General features: G+C 39.6%; 1 protein-coding gene across 7 annotated transcripts in view; it reads right to left on the reverse strand.

The window, feature by feature from the left end:
- Positions 1-23,554, reverse strand: part of LCOR (ligand dependent nuclear receptor corepressor) — an 87,634-nt gene that overhangs the window by 35,023 nt on the left and 29,057 nt on the right. For 4 of the 7 annotated variants that reach the window (XM_030951706.1, XM_030951701.1, XM_030951707.1 and 1 more), the window contains exons 2-6: positions 22,374-22,439; positions 21,878-21,957; positions 8,625-8,757; positions 3,803-4,090; positions 842-935 (exon numbers count right to left, since the gene is read on the reverse strand). In XM_030951706.1, coding sequence (XP_030807566.1) covers positions 842-935; positions 3,803-4,040 — 332 coding nt within the window. In that variant the 5' untranslated portion in view covers positions 4,041-4,090; positions 8,625-8,757; positions 21,878-21,957; positions 22,374-22,439. The remainder of the gene's footprint in view (positions 1-841; positions 936-3,802; positions 4,091-8,624; positions 8,758-21,877; positions 21,958-22,373; positions 22,440-23,554) is intronic. The other 3 variants (XM_030951703.1, XM_030951702.1, XM_030951704.1) reach the window with 1 other exon arrangement.

A 23,554-nucleotide genomic window follows, 5' to 3' on the forward strand; every position in this document is an offset into this window, starting at 1 on the left:
CATATACTATTTCTGTACTTCAGTAAAAAATATTTGTTCACAGTAGCTTCAAGATAATCAGCACCCAAACCCCCTCTTCGTCCCAGTCAGCCTCTCCAGTACCACCCTGACCAAGAGTAAAGGGTTTCTAAATGTATGCAAATGGTGACCATTAGAAATATGAAACCTAAAGATTGTTTTTTTATTTAACAGTATTTCACACCTTGAACTGATTAGGCAAGAGTAGTACACCACATACTTTGTGATTATTTTTAAAAAAAAATTGTTCAGCACTACAGAACAATCACGAATCCAAAGTTGCATTTAAAGTTTTCTGAACTACCAGATTTCCTGCCCCATGTCCTCTTCTAAGTTGTCGTTTATGCTAGGAAATATTAACAAAAATCATGCAGTGATTTAAATCTAATTCAGCATGGTTTATCACCCAAATCATTGTTACCTCTAAAATAAACTTTCCTGTTAGCTAACTTTGCCCTAAGTGAAATGAAGTCTAAATATACTGCAAAGCCTCTAAGACTCTTCATGCACTTATTTGAACTTGCATGTTCACGGAAATCACCTATCACTAACCCCAAGAAACAGGTAGTGGAAGGATCTCTGGATAAGCACCAAATTGGAAAAAATAACAGATATTAGAGTCTTTAACTGCAAGTTAAACCTGTCTCAGTTGGCAACAACTCTTATTTGGCAGGTGGGGCGAAGGTATTTGCCAAAGGTACAAGTTGAAAACACATTACTCCAAAGGGTTAACACCAAAAGAAACTTAAAATTATCAGGAGCTAAGGACACATTTTTAGTAAAAAACTGTTTTAAAAGGTTATAATAAGTTGCTTTCTCTTACCCATTTCCTGAAGTACTAGAGCACCCTGGAGAGTGACTCAGAGAGGTGCTGCCAGCACAAGGACTCTTCTTAGTGGATAAATCAAGCACACCGTCTGTAGAGACAAAAGAATCACTTCAGTGTTTGAAGAAGCAGGATCAGCCATGCTGATCTTGTCTTCAGCTGAAAAGACAAAGCAAGTCTTCTGAGCTGAAGTAATTTTTAGCACACATTTTTTGGTTTATTGTATTTTTAAACAAAATAAGGCTTGGAATTTTTTTGCAATATGGTTTACATGTGACTTCAATATAGTCTTCAGAAATCACAATAAAAAATAACAAAATTAAAAGTGCATCTGTTACAGGAGGCATGCATAAAACATTACCTACAAGTGACAGTTCTGGATACAACAGAGCCTATCACATAACTACCTTTCAGTGGTCCAGAACTGAGACAATCTTCAAGATTTGTCAATCTGAGATATTCCCCTCCTTAAAGGGAGGCTGCAAGACAGTACTAGGATTTTTTTCTTTTTTTATCTAAATCTCTTGTAGGAAAATTCACTGAGAATTTAATATTGGAAATTAAATTAACACACACATAGATGTGAGATTTCTTCTCACATGGCAGCCAGCTTCATCTTCTTTTTTCATACCTCCAATGGGTCCCTACTGGAAAAGCTGCTGCCTTTCTCCTCTATTGTGTCGTTTTGTTCCGTTCCATATGCCGAATTGGTTTTCCTGTTAGACTGCTTCCTCCTCTCTCACTAATGGCACATCCTCAAGCTCTCCCATGCTCTCCTGCAAATCTTTATGTAAACTCTGCATTTAGAGGCACCAGAAAAGGGAGCATGTTTCACCAGGAAAGCTTTGCTCCTGCTGCGCTGAAGCAGCTTGAAATTCTGGTCATTTTAATAAGGGCAACATTGTCATTGAAGCAGTCCAGACATCTGAAGTTCCCGGAAACTCTGAAACGAGGAATTTATGACGCAGAGATAAATGAAACCCGTTGGCAAGGTGAACTTGAGACATATGAGAGCTCCTCACTCATTCCATCTAATCAAGTGAATACCACCCAACACAAGAACAATGTAAGGCAGCTCTCAGATTGCTTAAAGTTCTCATTTGACATATGGAGAAAAAACATGATAAACAGTGAACTAGAATTAACTTACGAAAAGCTGTTCCACCCACTGCATTTGGGAACACACCATAACCCAAACTTAAGCAAGCAGAAAATTAAATTTTCTTTTTGAACAACATTTACGCAGGCACAAGAGACACAGACTGGATCAAGTCCTTCATTCTTTTCAAGAGGCTGGACAGCACAGGCAGCTGCTGGAGGCACTTGCATCCACGCTTCCTCCCTCAGAAGAGTCAGTATGCCCTAGAAGCCCCTGAGGAGAAGCAGGGCCAACCTCACACCCCAGGGAGAAGTGTACAACTAGCTGGGTTTCCTTCAACGCCCTAGAACAAACTATAGCACAAAGCACCACTAGCAATCTTTCATGACAGCCTCTGAAATCTCTCATTAACAAGTTTGGCAAAATCTCTTTCCAATTACATTAAATGTAAATTGGGGGAAAAATTTACATCAGCAAACAGATTACTGTATAATTCAATATGCACATGTTCTACTCTCATAATGAGCGTTACAAACACCATACATTATCTTACAGCTTTTTCCATCACATGGAAGCTAAAGAACAGTTCATGTTCATGCTTTTTTCTTCATCAGACCATCCTCTAATTAAAAAGGAACAAACCAAAAGCAAAACTGATTCTCTCCCTCTTTCTTTCAGCAAAAAGTTTAACGATGAGAACAGTTTAACATTTATAAACATACATGCAAAACACACTCACAGAATGCATTTATAATAAAGACAGCTAGAAACAAATGTCTATCAGCTAACTGTACAGGTCCACATTTCAAGAGAGACTTCAACCTCTCACTGCAGTTTGTTTAACTGAAGTGCAACAACAGCTTTCAGTAAGTGCTGTAAGTGCAGTATGTGCCCAGATGTCCAAGCTGCATATTACTGGACATATAAAATTAACTTGCTGACAAAAAGCTTCATAAACCAAATTTAAAAGAATAAAGAGAATAAAGGGATACCTACTTTTCTGTCATAACTAGAAAAAGGCTTTATTTTTCAGGCAACTTTTCCATTTGCAGATGGACAGCCTACTGTGACAGAATGACTTCAAGCACTAACATTTTTCTGAAGAAGGATAAAGGGTCTAATTTTAATCAGTACGATACACTTAGGATTCAACAGTTTCAGAAAAGAAAAGTTCATATACTATATCGCTCACAGAATTTGCTTCTTTAAAAAAAATGCATTTTTGATGGAAAGCAAGGTTTTTGAATTAAAATAAGCTCTGAAACACTGTTAGGATTTATTCAATCTGTGCTCTGCAGAACAAGTCTATTTTTAAGGTAGAAAAGAGACATTTCTTCCAAACACACAAACCTGGAAGTTTAGTGCAGTTCATGGGTATAATTTTCATAGCCTTCACAAAGCAATTTCTCACAGACTTTTTAAATATACTATTCTCACACCACAACCAGAAAGGAAATAAATCAGCCTTTCAGTCAAATTGTGCCCTAAACCTTCAGAGAAGAGACAACATTATGATTTTCATGACCATGTGAACTTCTCTTATCAGTAAGTGTACAGTCTATTTTGGCAGACTGCTTCTTGCAGCTCCCAGCAGGAACAGCACATTCATCTTTGGAGTCTAGAGCATGTCCATCCCCTTTGCCCTTCTTCAGAAGAATCTCTCATGCCTATGGGTCTACATTCTTTCAAAAAGTCTTTTCTCTCCCAGCCACAGTGAACTAGTCATTAGTTAATTATAAAAACATCTACTGCTTTTCCACTTTACATTTTATGCAAAAGTGCAACCTTCTAATTGGTTCTGCAATAAGAATGCCATTAATGGACTGCCACAGGATGCAAGACACTGGTAAGAGTCCTACCTTGTTCACTAGGTTCTGACTGAGACTTTCTGACAGTAAGGTCCAGAGGTGAGTCTTGGTCAGCCATGAGCAGTTTGCTGAGCACAGGGTTCTGAGCAGTTGCAGCCGTGGGAGAGGAGGCGACCAGAGATGCTTTCAGCAGGCTTTGGTTCTTTGTGCTATTGGGCTGGCTGGAGTCCTGAGTAGAGCTATTTTTTGAGGTATATTCAGCAGCAAACTGTCGGATCATTCGCTGCATGATCTCACGGGCCACTAGGGGAATATTTGGGTCAGAGACCCTAGGACTGTCTGCAAATATTAGAGATTTCTTTTAAGGAAGCACTTTAAGTAAAACAGCTTTTATATTAAGTCATTGTTTATTTACCAAAACAAATCCAGGGGAAAAAAAAAACCCAAAGATAAAATAGTTTCTGTAGAAAATGTACTTTAGCCTTAGAATACCTGCATAAGAACCATTGCTAATACTGGTACAGCCTTCCCAAAATATCACTTTGGTAAAAGATATATACAATCTCATATTTTGTTTTAAAATATAGATATATTCTTCCAGACCTTTAAGAGGTGTGGAAATGGAAAGGAGAGCTAAAGTGCGAAGTAATGGAGCTCATCCAAAAATATTGAACAGGTTACACAGGGGAAGAGTTGCATAACTTACCTGCAGCTACAGAAAGGTAAAATTGAAAATAAATTTGCAGCAGTGCCCCATAAGTTTACTGAGAAATAAATCCCTGTAGTTCTGATAAATTAAAATAATTCACATGAAGATCAAATGTTCAAGTGTCTTCCATCTTATTCTATGTATTGCTTTTGATATTTCTAACATTGCAATCAATGCAGGATCAGAAATCACCCAAAGAACTTGCATATACACAAAACCTCAAGATGTGTCACATGACACGTAATTCTATTTCTAGAGGAGCTGCTAAATCTATTATTAATGGATGTAAAAAAGAACAAGTAGGCATTGCAATTTATTTCTATGAAATAGTGTATAAATAAAAAGGTATCTGGGCATGTGGACAGCACAAAAATTTATTGACAAAACTCACTATTTTAGACCAGTAGTAATTTGTGATGTAAAAGTAAATCTGTAACTCCTAAATCAAAAAAGCTAAGTCCTGCCATTTCACTTGAAACACTGCATTCTCTGGCCAAATCAGTTTTGTGGTTTTTAAACAAAGAAACAATCCCAAAAAACCAAAACAGCAACAACAAACACCAACCACCCACAATACTCCCAAAAACCCCCAAAGCACAGAAAACCACACCACTATTCCAGAAATGGCTCAAAAGGTTTGATTTTCTATTACCGAAGAAACATTCAGAAAACAACTGTACAGTAGGAGACCAAATAAATCTTTAAAAGCAGCTCTCAAGAGGGAACAACAGAGAAGTGTTTACTACCTCTTTTAAAAAAACTGCCCACGTTGAAAGGTAATCTATTGAGATTGAGCTATTAGAAGCATTAGGAAAATCTTCTGTGGGACCTTCCAGCATTAGATTTGCCTTTTGCCACCATTTTTGTCAAAAGTACATCAATCCAACAAACCCGCTTTATGGTATGTGTAAAGGATGACTGACATGAAGGTTTGAGCAGAGCTACCTACAAATCAAAGAGCAGCAGTAGGAGCCTGTTTCTTGATGAAACACCATATTGAGCTTGAAATACTTATCAGGCCCGAATTCCTTTCTGTTAAGCACAGCTTTCTATACCTAAGATCTTACACAGTCACCAGGTACATTCTTACAGTAAATTTCCATAAATCCTATAAATTTCCAGGATGTTTATGTAAATATGTAACCATTTTCTTTAAAACATCCTGTTTTTCTTATGTATCAAATACTACAGTTTTAAGAAGCCACCAAAAAATGAGCCAAACCTAAATTTTGGTACATTTATAATCTCACTTGCTTCCCAAATGGTCCACAAGGACACCAGCCTGGAAAAGCGTAAAGGTTCTGTTCTGCTGTGGTGGCATTTCGTCTACTTTTCTAATCTCTTCACTATAACCTCCTGAAGGACATAGAAAGGCTCTAAGGAGGCCCAGAGGGACACAATTTGACGGCATGACCAGACAGATACCAACTGTTTGATGTGTGCTTGCAGCATATACAAGTGGGGCTGGCAGGAATGCAGAGCTTTACTTCACTTGTGTTTTCTGAACGAAGAATCAGGCCTTTACTGTGCACCATGTTCATAGGTTCATTTCAAAAATGCTTACATCTGAACATATTTACACATTCAGAAATAAAATATTACATATGCCTACAGCCATGCATCCTTGTAATCTGCAATTTCATAGAATCAGCCCAGAATGACAACTTTCTAGTGTGGTTCAAGATAAATGCACTAATTTGGGTCACAAAACTCTGTTTCCAAGCAGAAGGGTAGGTACCTAGCACATAAAGGCTTCTTGCTTAATATAAAGCCCGTATGCTGAGGATTAAAGCTGTTCAAGAGTGGAAAATATGTGCTGGTGCCCATCCAGCATCACTTGAAATCAACCACATATCTATCTTGACTCCACCTGTCCAGGTTTTTTTAGGAAAATAAAACTAAAATTAACTAAAACATAGAAATTCTCTGAGAAGAGAAAATACAGCAAAAAATTATCAGCTAGACATAGTCTGAAGCAGTACCTCTGAGTTTTAAAGTCTTAATAGTTTTGTGTATTTTTATATCAAAATCTTAAAAGGGCAGTATCAAGCAAATAAAGGCATGATTTCATTAAACCAGAAGAAGGCCCTGTCCTGCCACAAACTAAAGGTAACAGACAACTAAGTACTACCACTCTGCTTTGACTGGAAAAATACGAGTATTTGAAGGAAGCATTATTGGGTCAGAGTGCCAGGGACACAAACTTCAGAGAAAGGACTAAGATTAACGGACAGTAAACCTGTTCAAAAAGTTTGCTGATCTTGTTAATTCCCTATTCATGTTCAGTACATTAATGTGTGGCCAGTGTTCAGAGAGCAGCTGCATTTTCTCTGATCCACCCAGGCTACAAAATACCCATCTCAAATGTTACTGGCAGTGAGGATGGAAAGAAGAAAAAAAACTAATTGCTGGCAGGAAGCCAAGAGAGCTCAGCATCTCTGAGCAATGTAGGAACGTTAGAGTTCTGCCATTCTTTGTGTCCTCTTTGGTATGACAGTGCCTTGGGATCTTATGGCAGTAGCATGAGTTAGATTTCAAGCAATCTAAATACAGGCAAGCTTGAAAATCATGCATTAAGGATTCAGAACTGACTTCCTGCCAGGCTTCTATCCCTTGGCTGTTACTCTTGCACCAAGCACAGCTTTGTCCAAGGAAGAAAAACAACAGTATATTTTTAAAAAATTCTCAAAGATTTTTAGACATCTGACATGTTTCATTATCTTTATTCTGGATATCCAGCCACAGACAGAGTATTATACCCTTCATTAACAAACCGCACTATCTGCTGCTGGCTCCTCAGTGAATTTAAAAAAGCATACTTTCCTAAAAGACACATGTCATACATAAAGATTTAAGTTTAGTGGTAAACGAATGAGGTCTTAAATAAACAATTTGGAAATGATGGAAAAGCTTTTTTTTTTGTCACCAGAAAAAGCAACATAGAAAAAACCTGTGTTTTCTCTAGACTTTAGTTTTCTTAAATTCCTTCTGGATTTGAAGATAAATGGGATAAACTCAAAAGCAAAAGGAAACATTAAGCTTACATGAAAAAAAGAAAACTTAAAAAGGAAGCCTTGGAATAAAGGCATTATCTGAACTATCAGTAGTAATGCAATAACTATCCTTCCCACCATCCTGCATGTATTGCAAAAAGTATAGAAGCATCATAATGTATAGCTTGTATTTATTCATTTGAGTCATAAAAGAAAGGCTAAGATACTGTTATCTACTTAAAACACCTTTAAATATTTTGGTCACTGGAAGAAGGGGCTGAAGACTGGCTACAGCAATTTCTAATTTGTTAAACTGAAGCCTTGCATTGTCCCCCAGCAGATAGGTTGGAATTACTGATTTGGCAGATTTTCTCACACATGGGTTAGACTGATAAGTACAATGTACTTTCATTCAGGATGCATTTGGAAGCAACCTCTGGATTAATGTTTCTCAGATTTGTAGAAAACAGTGAAATGAGCTCTGTGCCTTCCTTAAGAGCAGTTTAAGCAACAACTCTCCAGAAAATATTTAGGTGATTTTCTAGCACTGAGCGTGTTCTTGGCATATTCTACAGCAATTCTTTTGCTGACCACATTTTGAATTCTTCATATATTCCGCTTAGCACTATTCCAATAATATTTTATATTCTAGATTGTTGGGAATAGGGTGGGTAATCATTACCAATAGTGAAAAGACTGATGACCTTTAAGAAAAACTGCATTAGTACATATCCCATCAAAATAAAATAATTAAAAAAAAAAAAAAAAAGAAAACACATTATCCACCTACAACCACCACTGCCACTTGACCTTTCTTCCAAACAGCCCACCCACCTAAACACTGGTTATGGGGGACAATCCTGCAGGGTAAGAACTGAGTCATCTCTCCAAAAGTGAAAACACCAGTGATCTCATGGAGAGATTTGGTTTAGGGTTAAACAGTTTTATGCTCCCTAGGCATCAATACTCTCTTTCAATGTCCCAAGCCCACACTGTTATGTTGCTACATTACTTCAGAGTCAATTTTTATCCTTGATAAATATATATAAAGAAGATAACTGAAAAATACTGAACATTCCACTTGAACATCAGATCTTTGATACCTACATTGCATGCAAAAAGGTCACAAGAGAGACCATTTCCCGCATCCTCCTCCCCCATTAAAACCAACCTTTTCTGTAAAAGACTGCATTGAGGAACTCTTCCGCTTGCCTTTCAAAACGAATGATTTTTGCTTGCTCTTGTCTAAGCAGAGCTTCTTGTCCAGCTTCCGAGGCTGGCTCATCCAGACTGACTAAGTGTTCCTGCAAAGATATTTAATATTTGTAAGATCTTCCAGACTCCAAAATTAATGACGTTCCCTAGGCACTCAATATTTTACTAAATTCAAAACATTTTAAGTACTCAGCACAGAGTTGAATTTATTTAAATCAAAACTTGTTTTTTTGGCTGCATCAGAACATTGTACTTTGTCCTGTTTTCTTGTTGTAAATTGGGCTGGTTTGAAGGTCAACCAGAGGGAAGAATTAACCCCACACAAATACCTTGCAAGTGATTTCCACATGGAGCTACAATTTAATAGGAAAGTTACAATAAAGGCAATAGTACAGAAACACTGGCTTAAACTGACCAAGAGTTTTGGCACCCTCTTGGTCAGGGTGGTGGTGGCAGTCTGATTAAATGGTGGTTGCAGTCCCATTGAAATGATGGATTGGAACTTGTCAAAGCAGTGGTCCTGTGGAAAGGTCTGGTCCTTCCCTGGAGGTCCAGTGGTGGCTCCCCCAAGTCCTCAGACCTTGAGATCATACACCACCCTCAAATCCAGGCAGGAATGTTCAGTACCTCCTCCAGGGCAGGGAATTTTACAATGGAATGATGTAATCCTATGAAACACAGGATGTCTTGGTGAGTCGTTGACGGCACATTAGCAGAGACGACCACCCTTAGGGGCTGGGTGTAACAAAGAGAACACTACACCCAACTCACAGGTGGGGTATGCAGCTGTTACAAAGGACCCACCACTTAGAGTTCATCAGAAGCTGATGGAGGCGGTGGTAGAATACATACTTTGGTGGCACCTTGCATTGTAACCTAAGACATTTTTCAACCCTTATTCTACACAATTTATATCATATCCAAATTAGTACCCTTCTTTATATACACGTACAGAATGAAACATTACACACAGTGCTTGTTTAAAATTAGGTGTGTTGAGGTACACAACTGGTTTCCCCATCTTTCTGCATTACCCACCAAGTATAAACAGGCAATAACAATCCCATGGATGGATTTTCCTTTGCCTGAGGTAGGATTAATCCAAACTATCTGTCCTAACACACCTCTTATGTGTACCACAGGGACTTTATCTCCTTCTACAATGTGCAAGGGTTCTGACTGGGCAGGACCAGCTTGATTGGTGGAGCTTTGGCTGTTGGTGACCAGGTGGCCTTTGCTAAATGCAGCTCCCAGTTTTTGAAGGTCCCCCTGCCCAATGCCTTCAAGGTGGTTTTTAATAGTCCATTGTACCATCCAGCTTTCCCAGCAGCTGGTTCATTATAAGGAATTTGGTACACTCCCTCAATACCATGTTCCCTAGCCCAGGGTTTTAGAAGTTTGTTCTTGAAACAAGTCCCATTGTCAGACTCAATTCTTTCCGGGGTGCCATGTCTCCACGGGACTTGCTTTTGCAGGCCCAAGATGGTGTTCTGGGCAGGGGTATGAGGCACAGGGTACGTCTCCAGCCATCCAGTGGTTGCTCCAACCATGGTCAGCACATAGCACTTGCCTTGGCAGGTTTGGGGAAGGGTGATGTAGTCAATTTGCCATGCTTCCCTGTACCTATTTTGACTACTGTCTACCATACCATAAGAGGCTTCATCCACTTGGTTTGCTTGATTGCAGCACACATCTCACAGTCATCCATGAGAGACACTGTCCATGTTTAAGTCCACAGGACTGGTCACAGGCCCATCGGTATGTCCCATCTCCTGCCTGATGACTGGAGGCATTGAGGGCCTAACAACGTAGAAGTAATTCTTTGTGCTACCAGTCCAGATCTACCAGAGATACTTTAATATTGGCAGCAAAATTCACCTGCATGTTGTTACTTCATTAGCCTGACTTTTGGGTACACGTACATCGATGCGACAGACCTTCACAGTCAGCTTCTCTACCCGGGCAGCAATGTCTTGCCAGATCTCAGCAGCCCAGATGGGTTTCCCTCTGCGCTGTCATTTGGCCTTTCTCGACCGATCCAGCCATCCCCACAGAGCATTAGCTACCATCCAAAAGTCAGTGTAGAGTCTTGGCCACTTCTCTCATTCACCAATATTCAAAGCCAGCTGGACGGCTTTAACCTCTGCAATTTGACTTGATCTGCCTTGTCCTGTGGTAGCTGCTGCAGCTTTCTGTGTGGGGGTCCTTAGAGCAGCTTTCCATTTCTGGTTTGTTTCTACAATTGGGCAGGAACCCTTGGTGAAGAGGGCGTTATCGCTTTTCATTCTCTGGTAGTTGGTTATGTGGTGGGGCCTCCTCAGCACGTGTCACCTGCTCCTCTTCTTCTTCAGAAGATAGTCCAAAATTCTCACCCTCAGGCCATCTTGTTATGATTTCCAGAATCTCAGTGAGATTAGGATTTCCCATCTATGTTCCCTGTGCGATCAGCACGATCCAGTTGCTCCACATGGCATCAGTGGCATGATGTGTAGAAGGAACCTCCCCTTTGAACACCCAGCCCAGCACTGGTAGTGGGGTTAACAGAAGCAGCTGTGCTTCAGTGCCAATCACTTCTGAGGTGGCTTGAACCCTTTTGTAGGCTGCAAGAATCTCTTCCTCAGTTGGGGTACAGCTGGCCTCAGACCCTTTGTATCCCCAACACCAGAATCCCAACAGTCATCCTCGGGTCTCCTCAGGTCTCTGCCAGAGGCTCCAGGGAGGATCATTTCCTCCGGCCACAGTGTAGAGCACATTTTTTATATCCTGCACTGTCCTGACTGACCAAAGGGCTACTCCATAGGAATCTCCTGTTTAATTCAAAAGCTTGTTCAGGGCCCCACCGGAAACAACTTTTCTTTTCTGTCATGAGATTGAGGGGGCTTACATTTGTACTGTACTCTGGGATATGCATCCTCCAAAAGCCTACAGCATCTAGGAAGGCCTACGTTTCTTTCTTGTTGGTTGGTGGAGACATAGATGTTATTTTGTTAATCACTTCCACTGAAATCTGGCAATGTCTATCTTGCCACTTTACTCCTGGAAACTGAATTTCTTGAGCACGTCCCTTAACCTTACTTCATTTAGTGGCAAGCTTTCAGGACAAACTGGATAATCTTCTTTCCTTTTTCCAAGACTTCCCAGCTGTGTTCCCCTCTATGATGGTGTCATTGATGCACTGCAGATGTTCTGGAGCCTTACCCTTTTCCAGTGCAGTGTGGATCAGTCCATGGCAGACAGTGGAACTCTGCTTCCACCCCTGGGGCAGTCAATTCCAAGTATATTGCACACTCTTACAGGAGAAAGCAAACTGGGCCTTGCACTCTGCTGCCAAAGAAACAGAGAAAAATCACTGGCAATGTCAATGGTCGCATGCCACTTTACTGCCTTGGACTCCAGCTCATACTGAAGATGCAGCATGGCTGGCACAGCAGCACTCAGTGGTGGCAGGATTTAATTCCAGCCAAGGTAATCCACTGTCAGGCTCCATTCTCTACTGGACTTATGCACAAGCCATAGAGGGCTGTTAAAGGGTGAATGAGTCTTGCTGACCACCCCTTGACTCTCCAATTCAGGAATCATCTTATGAATGGGAGAGCCTCAGTCGCTGTGATATTGCCAATGGTGCACTGTTGCTGTGGTGATTGGTACCTGTTGTAACAGCAGAAGGGTTGTCTGAGAGACCAGGCAAGGTATTCAGTTGTCTGATTTGCTCTGTCTCTGGAGCAGCTATACTAAAAGCCCAGCAATGTCATTTTGAGTCTTGAGATAGTCTATGCTGAGGATGCATGGGGCCTCTGAACCAGTCATGATGGGGTGTTTCTGTCACTTCTTCCCAGTCAAGCTCATTTCAGCATCCAATACAGTCAGCTGTTGGGATCCCCCTGTCACCTCAAAAATAGGAATGGATTCCACTCCCACATACTTTGATGACGTCAGGGTACACTGAGCACCGGTGTGAACCAAAGCCATAAATCTTTGCGGGTCAGACATGCCAAACCACTGGATCCACATAGTCCAACAGATCCAATTGTCCCCTTCCCCTACCTGACTAAAGGCAGGGCCCCTCTAAATCCTGGTCATTCTACTAATTGCTTTCCTCCTGTAAATACGACCTTGAGGTCCCCTCAAGAGGGTCAGTAATATCACCATTCTTTTACCACCTTGAGCCTTGTCTAAGAGAGACAAAAGCAGCATTGACTCTAGATGAGCTTCTTGCAGTTGTTCCTCCTTTCAGTTAATGTACCTGGGGGGCTAAGGAAGAGGTGGGTTTTCCACTCCACTTCTTCGTGTCTTCTCCATGCTCCTGAAGGAAAAACCAGAGGTTACCTCATGGACTGTATCCTCTCTCCTTGGCTGGGGGACATCTGGTCCAAATGGCAGAGACTCTTCTTGGTTCTGGCAAGATGTGGTAAATTCCTTCCTTAAGCTCCTTCCTCAGTTTCTGGTGGCCCTCTTCAATTATCTCTTCCAAGCTCCAGACACCAGCTATGTTTCCACAGATGAGATGTGGGTGCATAACAGGGCAGTGACAGCGTCCTTGTAAAGTCTTAGTTTGTTGACCACCACCACCATCCACCTTGTCCTCTCCTTCCTTCCACTGCAGCGTTGCTAAGCAGTGGGAATATATTTCTGGTCTGAGCCATGCGAATTTCAACCACATTTGTGATGTGCACTGGACACCATCTGGGCTCTTAGGGAATCTCTCATCTTCCAGAAAAATTATCTCCAGCACAGCTAATTCCCTTAGGCATTGGATACCTTGTTCCATTGTGCTCCATATTCCTTCTTGCACGTGGATGTCCCCTTTACAAAGTTATCTAGCCCTTTTACTTGCTAGTAGCCACTGCCAGAGGCTGAGAGTTTCCAGGGTTTCTCTGATCCTCTGGTCAATGACCATGTCCTGGGACAGCGATCCCAGCTGCCCAGCCTCACATCCTTTCAGAATAGTGTCATTGGCTGCACTGTCCCAGATGTGCACCATCCAGCTCAGAATGGACTCTTTCAGCTGCTGTGTGAACCCACTCCGCAGCTCACACAGCTCACCCAGGGACAGAGACCGAGTGATCATCTCCAGCTCTGTCTCTTTCACCAAATCAGTCTCTATGCTGACTGATTTGCTCTTCAATTTTCTTTTCTTGAACAGGAGCAACTGCTACTGATTAGGCTGTCCTGGCTCAGTGACAGTTTGTTTAGATACAGTGCCTGCTGATTGGCTTCTTTTTTTCCTCCTCCTCCTCCTGAATATGCTGGACCACACCAAGCTTGGTCCTGACTCCAAGCATGGTGTACACAGCGCAGGCCATACAGAGAAGACAGAGAAAAACTAACAAGATTTTGCTGTGCTTGACATCCAGACAGTCCCCAGACCTTGAAATCATACACCACCTTCAAATCCAGGCAGGAATATTCAGTACCTCCTCCAGGACAGGGATTTTTACAATGGAATGATGTAATCCTATGAAACACAGGATGTCTTGGTGAGTCGTTGACGGCACATTAGCAGAGATGGGCTGGGTGTAACAAAGAGAACACTACACCCAACTCACAGGTGGGGTATGCAGCTGTTACAAAGGACCCACCACTAACAGCTCATCAGAAGCTGATGGAGGTGGTGGTAGAATACATACTTTGATGACACCTTACACTATAACCCAAGACATAAATGCAACAGAAGCCTGTAAGATTTGATAACAATACAGAAAATAAGAGTCCATTATAAAGAAGAAAACTATTTGGCTGCAAATCTCATATCTAGCACTTGTTCTTTGGCTATTATTTTTAGATCCAAGAAATAACTGTTGAAGGCAAAACATCGACAGTTCTCCTTACTCTATGTATCCTTCATGCAAACTAAGCAAAAAATAACCAAGCATTATCAACAAACAGAACCTTCTGTGAATAAGCTCAATAGTAGCTACTTTTAAGTGAAATAAATTTAAGTTAGCTGTTACAACACCTACAATGAAATAAAATCCATTCTCACAATTGGAAGCAGCTGATTAATCTCAAGAATAAATTCAAACTAGGATAATTACGCACGTGAGATGCCAGGATACATCATTCATTTTAAGTACAGCCAAGAAACTAGAAGACAAGGTTACAAAAACACAAAATCTAAATGCTTAGGTTCCACCCCCCCGATGCACACACCTTTTTTCATTTTCATCAGTTTAATGCCTTGCTCCTGCTCAGGAGAAAATTCTCTTTACTGGCCCTCTCCTTCCACTTTCATTTTAAGCTATATTAAAGATACCTGTATTTACCTACTGCAGGAATGTATACACAGCTACTCTTTGGCTTCAGGGAGTGTTTTGTTTTGTTAACCTTTATAAAGTATCAGTTACCATAATATTTAGGCTGCATCTGGTTTTTTGGCCTCTACTGTATAAGCTGATTTCAGACTCATATCCACATGGAACTAGAAGGGAAGAACTGGAAATTCATTTATAAATCACAATAAATGAAAAACAAGCAATTCTTAAGTTTGTGCTGTCTCAACTTCAGAAAGTTTAAGAAGCAAGATTATATGACAAGCCCACAGTAAATTAACAAACACAGCAGTCACACGAACTGTGTGCTAAGGGTAATAATACCAAATGCTGTGGACTCTGGCCTGAACCACATGGATGGGCTTTCACATCATATTTGTGATTCAACAGCTTCCAAAAGGGAGATACTACCTCAGGGTACAGAGACAAAGCAATATTTTATGACAAACAGAAATACAAGGAACATGCAATGACAAAGGTAACAGGTGAGTAAAAACATCTTTGATTCTGTGAAGGTAAGAGCCTGCAAGTGAAGGCCTCACAAAATGACTGATGCTTTCTTCCATACCAGAGATTCAAATCTGATTGCTCCCACAGGAGAAGCTTCTTCTTTAACAGACAATAGCTCTGGAAGAAGCCTAAAATAAAAATAACCCTTGGCCAACACAATGCATTTCAAATCTTCCTAGCACTTTACGCATCTATAACAAAACACTGTAAATACTAGCCTGGCAACTCAGTGGAAAAATAGTCCAGTAGCACTCTGCCTCACCCTAAACAAATGTATTTTATATTACTCATACAAAGGCAACGTAAGAAGAGTACCATTTAATCTACTGAAACTAATAAAGCTGTACACTTGCTACCTAGAGAAGGAATGAAGAAAAAGGGATCAACTAGAAGAAAAAAATATTAAATGGCTTATGCTGGTGAACAGCTCAGTAAAGGATCTCTTGATCTGCATGTAGGAGAGAAGAGGAATAATAGGAAGAAAATGGCAGTGCTTAGTTTTTACCCCCCAAATAAAGGAGCATCTCCTTACATGTATTTTTTATAAGTGTCCATTCTAAGACATCAAAACAAACAAATACAGTTATGTAAAAGAGTAAGATTTAACCTCACACTTTGAATAAATAAAAGTCTTCGGGCATGTTCAGTACAGCACTGACTACGTGAGACAAAATATACTGGAAATAGTTCTGCTTATTGCACTTTTTAATTGTTTTGTTATCCATTGTACCATAATTATTCCAGGAATCTGCAGGTTTCTTCACCCCAGAAGGAAAATTCAAGCTTTCACACTAAGTATTTGTTTGTGATTGCTACTCTACTTCCAAAAGTGAGGTGTTTTTGTTTGGTTTGGGAGTGTCTGGTTGGTTGATTTCTGTTGTTTTTGGGGGTTTTTTTTGGGTAGGGTGGGGGCGGTTGTTGATTTTTTAGGTGTCGTTTTTTTCTAGTATTTCTTCCCAATAACCATTATTTAGAACCACTACTTTCAGGTTTACCCACTCACTCTACAGTCCTAAATCACATCAAAGTTTTCAGTAGCAACATGCAGGTAGTAGGAAGAAGAAAAACCCAATAATATCTGGACAGTATTTTCATTGGGCATTTTTAAGGGTATTTATAGCCATTCAGTTACTTTTAGGTATTATTTATAACAGAATTCTTTCTATTCTCTTTGTGCTTCTCTTCAGGTGGGAAGAGAATGCCCCAGAGCATTCCTGGAATCCACCAGTGAACATGCAGCATCACTCTATTGAACAATAAACCTTCAGAGAGAGATACCTGGAGTGGTTTGCACATGCTCTTTGTGGGCTAAAGCTCTTTTTGTACATTAAGATAAACAGCATAACAATGTAATTAAGTCAAAGAGCCTTAGAAATACAGAGCTCAGGTTTTCAAAAGGCAAGGTCAGTGTGTGACCTTGTGAGACCCCCTATCCTGGGCAGCCCAGCCTCGTCAGCACTACTGCTGGATGCTCACTGAGAGCCTCCTTGCAGGAAATGTTGATACAGCAATTCCAAATGCTAAACTGCTGACGTGAAGAGAACTCTATGATGCAGGCTACTGTTGTGTAGATGTGCAAACAGCAGTTTCATGTTTAAGCCACAGCGCACACACAGATGGAATGGGAAGAGCCCACAAGCTAGAACATGATGAGATAATTCCTATCCATCTTCAGGGAGAAAAAGGAGGGAGGCTGCCCAGAGACCACTCATGGCTGACTGGTCAATCCATGAACCCTAGGGATAAAATCCAGCCTCCCACCCTACCTCAAAGCAAAAGCAGGAACAGGGAGTAAGAAAGGAATGTTAAAACACCCCTAAGCTGTCTTCTCCAATGTGTTTTTTTCCTTAAGACTGTACAGTCTTTTTAATTCATAGCCAACACAAAGGAGAACAATTTTCTGTAGACAATCCTTAAGGGTACCAGACACTCTTCTTTTCTTCTAACCTGCAAGAAAGTATCATTCTTGTTGCTTTCATTTTAATGCTACTCAGTTTGTTTACATCTCTCAAAATGCTACAGTCATTTGAGGCTTCACCAGCATTCAGGTTTTCCTCTCCAGATATTAACACAAATTCTTCTCTTGAAACAGTCCATAAAGTCATTTACTACTTTTACATTCCTATCACTTTTAAGACATCTGTAACTTGTGACTTGACAAAACAGGTCTGTCTTGTCCCGTTTTTCAAATCTATCAAGATAATTTTCAATTCTGAGCATGTCCTTTAAAGCATCTACGACTGCTCCCAGCTTAGTATTAATAAAAATTCAGATGGTTTAATCAGTTTTAAGACCTTCCTCACTTACTGAATATATATATTTTTATAGTAAGATGACTGACATCCTATTTATCAAATTCAAAACGTACAACTTGACTGATCCATAGCTATTGACTATCATTTATTATCTATAGTAGGGGGAAAAGAAATGTATCAGTGAAATGTAAATGTAAGCATATTGTGGTGTGGAACCACAACATGCTTACATTAACATTGAAGCAAAAGAAAAGCTGCAACTCTGCATTACTACTAAACACATCTGGAGATTATCACAAACAATCTTTTCAAGTTCTAGCCTCCAAATCAAATTATTTTAAAATGACACAATACAAAAGTGACAGTCTAAATGCTTGAGTTTTTTAAGGGATGAAATCCATTTAAAATGTTTTAGAGCATGTTCCAGCACACTTAGGGAACTCTGTACATAGCTTAAACACATTCTAAAGCCATAAAAAATTGTAGGAGTTCTGCAACTTCAACTCATTTTCAGATATTTCCTTTACCATCTTCAATTTTTCAACAAGTTAATGCTTTAGAGGAGTGATAACTTCTCTTCAGAATTATTCAGACATTTACCACAGTTCATATCTTATTGGTTATGTTCCTCCATAGTCAAAGGTCATCGGATTTGTGTAAAATAATTACAAGCTTTTAAAAATACCCGAATCATAACAAAGTAATTTTGAATTTTAAAATAACTTCTTCAAATGCTGTACCTTAACACACTTCTTCACAAATGAAAGACTTGTGAGATGTCCTTTCACTGAAGCCCAGGTATTTTAGAGAACTTTCCAGACCAGAATCAATCTTCTGGCATCAAACAGCCTATGAATCCAGAATATGCTCCTAGAAGTCATTTTCTCTCTTGATATTTTTCTAGCTTAAATGTATCTATAAAATAGTTAATGTGCTCAGGAGTATTATCCTTCTTGTTCTGCTCTCACCAGCTAGTGAGATTAGTTGTGTGTCCATGTATGTGTGTTCCTTTTTTCTCTTAATACACATGAATTGCTTTATGTCACTGTAGACAATAGTGTTTTCTGTTCTACATGAATATACTCAACTGAACACTCTTAAAGGATTCATTTTCCAGTTTCTCCTTTCTTCTGGCCTTTCTTAGACTACGCTTGAGCTCCAACTATGAGCAAATGACACTAGAGACCACCTCATTTGATACAAATATTCTACATGGAGCCAAAGATTTCTTCTGTAATGATAGCTCAGTCAGATTATTTAACAAACTACACAGAAAAATTAGGAGTCATAATTAAAAAGAGATAAGGCAAGTACACTTCAATCCATCTCAATTGATGGGTCTTTGCTGTACCACAACCTTTTAGAAGGAAAAGTGATAAAGATCCCAAGCAATAGAGACTTACCACAATTGCATATTATCCAAATGTAAATTTGTCAGATTTGGTCCCAGAGAACCCAATCTTTCTCTCACCTCATGGAGGCAGCCACAGCTGCTAAATGTTGGGGTTTTTTTGTCTTTCGAGGTACCTGTCCATTTCTACACACAGGCAGCCACATTAATAACCTGGTAGCAGCACCTTAGGTAACCAGTAATTCTCCTATCACACCATGCAGATACAATTGTGTATTCTGCATTCTTGTAATGAAAAGAAAAAAAATCCAGTTTCTAAAAGTTCTACATTACTGCACATAACCCTTTGGATTTGGGAAAAAACATGTCTGGGAAGATGCTGTCTCCCTACTTTGTCTGTATTAAAAAACATGTCTGGGAAGATGCTGTCTCCCTACTTTGTCTGTATTTTGTTATGTCTTTCAAATGAAAACACTTAAGTCCATTTCTCTATCAAAACTTATCTTGTATTTTGACTGCCAAAAATGCAGGTATTTGCTCAGTATTTGCAATTAGAACAGCTGCTACAAATAAATTAATCTTTTTAGAATACTTCAAAAGGTGGTTTTCCATCCTTTGAAGAAGTCATGTAATTTAACCTGACTGCCTGCAAAAGCAGCAACGACTATCACTGAGTGGGACAGCTAATGCAGATTTTTACCCTGTAAGCAGCTCTGCCAATAAACTAATACTGGCCTCCAATTCTCATCCTGCAAGTCCAGAACTCATTTTTACTTATGCACAGCTACTGATCTCCTAAGTTACAGGTAATTCTCATGGGCAAATGAAATCCAGAAAAAACCCTGAAGATATTTATTGGTTTTGAACTTGTTACACTAGGTATCTATCTACATGTCACTTACAGGTAAAAATCAAGTAGATTGATTATTCAACTAATCCAAAAGGAGGTATTGGTAATTATGTACTAAAAAAAAAATCCCAAAAACAGGCCAGCCACAGCCACACACTACCTTAATACATGGCTTGCGGCTATCCAGCTCCCAGCTACACAATCCATTACACACCTTTTCATTCTGTATCTTAGCATTCATGCAAGCACCAGCCCAAACCATGCCACCCTGCCCAGTTCTTCTCCAAACAAGGTGAGAGGATGCACATGAACAGCCTGCAACTCCCTAAAGAATTAGAGATCAGTCCAGATGTTCAATGGAAGAGATGTCAAATAAACTAGTACCATGCCAAATTTAGTTGAACTGAACTAACTGAAGACTGTCCATTATTTAGCTAAATACCAATTAAGTTACAACCTTTTTTCCAACAATTTAGTCTCACATATTAGAATTCTAATTAAGATGTTGTCAAATTCACACTATTTGAAGGCTTTTGTGAAAGAATCATATTTAACTCTGAATTGCAAGCTAATGACATCAGTGCCAGCAAGGCAGCAATCTGCTGCACCCACAGGGGAAAGGAAGCACTCCCATCCTACCATCTCTCAGATGACACACAAAAACCCTAAACCTAAAAGGACACATATTATTCCTTCAAAAACAAAACAAAGACAAGCCAAAAAGCCAAAATACCCAAACCCAACAGAATTGACAGAGAGGCTGGAGGGCAGTAAGACTGCCTTTTTGAACACCTACCCATACACTGTCCAACTGGCCCACACTATGACCAGTCTCTCACGCACCACAAAATTAATTTCTGAATCAATTCAATGGCTTAACTAGAGCTGCGCTTAACACTGGATTTTGTCCTTTTATGAAATGAGGTAAGAAAAAAGACAGAGCTCCTTTCACAAGTATACATACATGGCACCTGCTGTCAGTCTCAATGAAATAACTGTGACTTATACCTGTTCTAAATGCAAGCATTCCTAAACCTCCTCTTTTGCCTTAATAAAAGCTGTAATACAGAAACATGCATGAACTGCCAGCATGGGAAATATCAGTGTCAACAAGGTACCTCCTTATGGACAAGCCATGCAGCTACATGCTAGCTGCAGCAGAGGAAAGAGTGCTTTTGTTTAATTCCTAAGTTGATAGAGATCCATTCTGGTGTTGTTTTACATTGCGCAGGAAGAAGCAGCAGTTACAAATTCCAGTAAATGAAGTTTTGCCAAGACAGATGATCCTTCCTTCCTATGTTATAGAACAATCACAATTTCAATACGTGGGCTGAACAACAATCAGTATAGCACCATAGCTTTTGTTTTATATACAACTATAATCTCCATAAGAAAATAAACGGCAAGTTTATTGTGTTGGCAAACCTGACTTGTCCATGTTTGGGTTCTGACATCATTGTGAACAGGCACAGTACAAAAATCTACCATGCACAAGAGCACCTTAATAAAAAGATATGGCCCACAGGGAAGAAGATTCCAAGATACAGAACAAGATTCTAGACTGTTAAAATGGACCACATTTCCATATTGAAGATAAGCCCATCATCTGACTGTAGTAAACATGCACAAGCCACAGTCTGGCTCCCTTGGGGAAGGTTTCATGATTTCCAACAGGATCCCTTACAAAGAACTCAGGAAAACCCAAAACAAATAAAAACACCAAACAGAAAGAGCTAATGCACAGGGAAGAAAAAAAAGAAACCCACCACCTGCATTACATACTACAAAGAAAAAGTTGCAGAGAAAGAGGCAAGTCTGTTCATTAACCTGCATAATTTAATTCAGAAAACCTTTTTCCAAAGCAGAAAGGGGCAGGAGGTTGCAGATTTTCCATATTCAGTTAACTAGGAGCAGCAAACTCCCTCCCTTTGTCCCTCCCCTACAACTACTAGCTTCACACATCTGCATTGTTACCTTCACTTTTTCTCTTCTCAGGCAGCAGAAAAGACAATTTTCATCAAAAGACCAATCAGAAACACCTTCAGGCTCACAGTCTGTAAATCAGAAGAATAGCAAATTACTTCATATTCATAAACCACGACACAACTGGAGCCAAAAGAGAAATGCTGAATTAAATACCTGTTTCACAACATTCTTCCCTGCTTTCTGAGGATTCAGGCTTCATTTCGGCCATTTTTCTAAATCCCCAGATTACCAAACTATATACATTTTATCTATGCACAACAAATCTGTTTTTCTGAGCACTGCAAAATACACTCCCAGCTACATAAAGACGAACGCACACTCATTAGTAATTTTAGCCAATATGAAACTAACTGTGAGCACTGCCTGGGGGAGGGGGAAAAAAAAGCACAAATCACCACGGTAACACACATTTTCTAGAGGCAGAGCTGAGGCTGCTTCTGTCATTAGAAATGCAGAACAAGATACAAACATAGAGATTGAATACCTTTAAACAAACTGAGATCTTTTAATAATCCAGGTCCAAACAGGCCTTCTAGAATACTTTCAAACCCTAAAAGCAAATAAAAGAATTGTTAGCTTTCTAGATTAGTACGTCACTACAATATTCACAATAGCAGTTCTATATTTATCTGTTCCAAGAACAGAGCTCAACACGTTTTCTCCAAGTATTACAAGATACACGGGTCAATTGTGATGACTGAACTACTGATAAATCACAGCACAACCTAGAGTCCACTGACTCCTGCAGTTTTCTAAGTAGCTAGGTTAAAAACAAAGAACATCACAACATTGAAATAAACCATTTTCAAAAAAACATAGGAAGCTGCAGGTTCTACAACGCGACCAAGTAATTTCTACACAAATAAAAATACTGTCATTTAAGCCTCTGAACTGAAAGAAGGTAAATTTTCCCAATTTAAAAAATACATTCTTTCATCTCGGTGGCATTCAGTTACTTTTCTAAATTTCAGTAAACATTAGAATCAGTGTTTCCTCAAGAACTGCAGTTTTGAGGAGAGAAAATTAAAAGAAGGATTCAGCATTGCCGCATTAGTAAGAAATGAAATTTCAATCACAGATTTGCATCCAAGACACACACAGTCCGATCTACTTCAATGCCACGATTTATACCTCACTTAAAATAAATCTAATCAATTTAAGTTTATTCCAGAAGAGGGAAAACGTGCACCAAAATTACTGCCATTATTTGGAAAAGTTAAATCAATATTACACTAACCCCCTGCTGAGAGTAAAAAATCTACAGAGCTATTAACTACCCAGTACTGTGAGAAGATGGGTTAGCAGAGTGAGTATGAAAAGTACAGAGATTACTTTAGGGTGATAGACAAATTCCACCTCATAAAAATGTATAAAAATGGAATGACCAGAAAAATTCAAGACTATAACTTTACTATTGCCCACCCTTCCCTCTCCGCTCCAATACTTTTTGCTTTGTAGCTTTACGAATGGTTTGCAAGTAGCTAGGGGCTTCTAGCTACTCCTACTTCTTTGAGTCTTTGAGTGGCAGAAGAAGAAATAAAAAGCAAATTAAGAAACAAAAGTATGGTCTTAAATTTAGAGAAACTTGCACGGGTGAATCAGGGACAGATAAACTACCCAAAATAGCAATGTTTAAGATATCAGTCAAAATCTAAATGATTGTGT

Source organism: Camarhynchus parvulus, chromosome 6 (assembly GCF_901933205.1).
Source record: "Camarhynchus parvulus chromosome 6, STF_HiC, whole genome shotgun sequence".
Classification (NCBI taxonomy): Eukaryota; Metazoa; Chordata; class Aves; order Passeriformes; family Thraupidae; genus Camarhynchus; species Camarhynchus parvulus.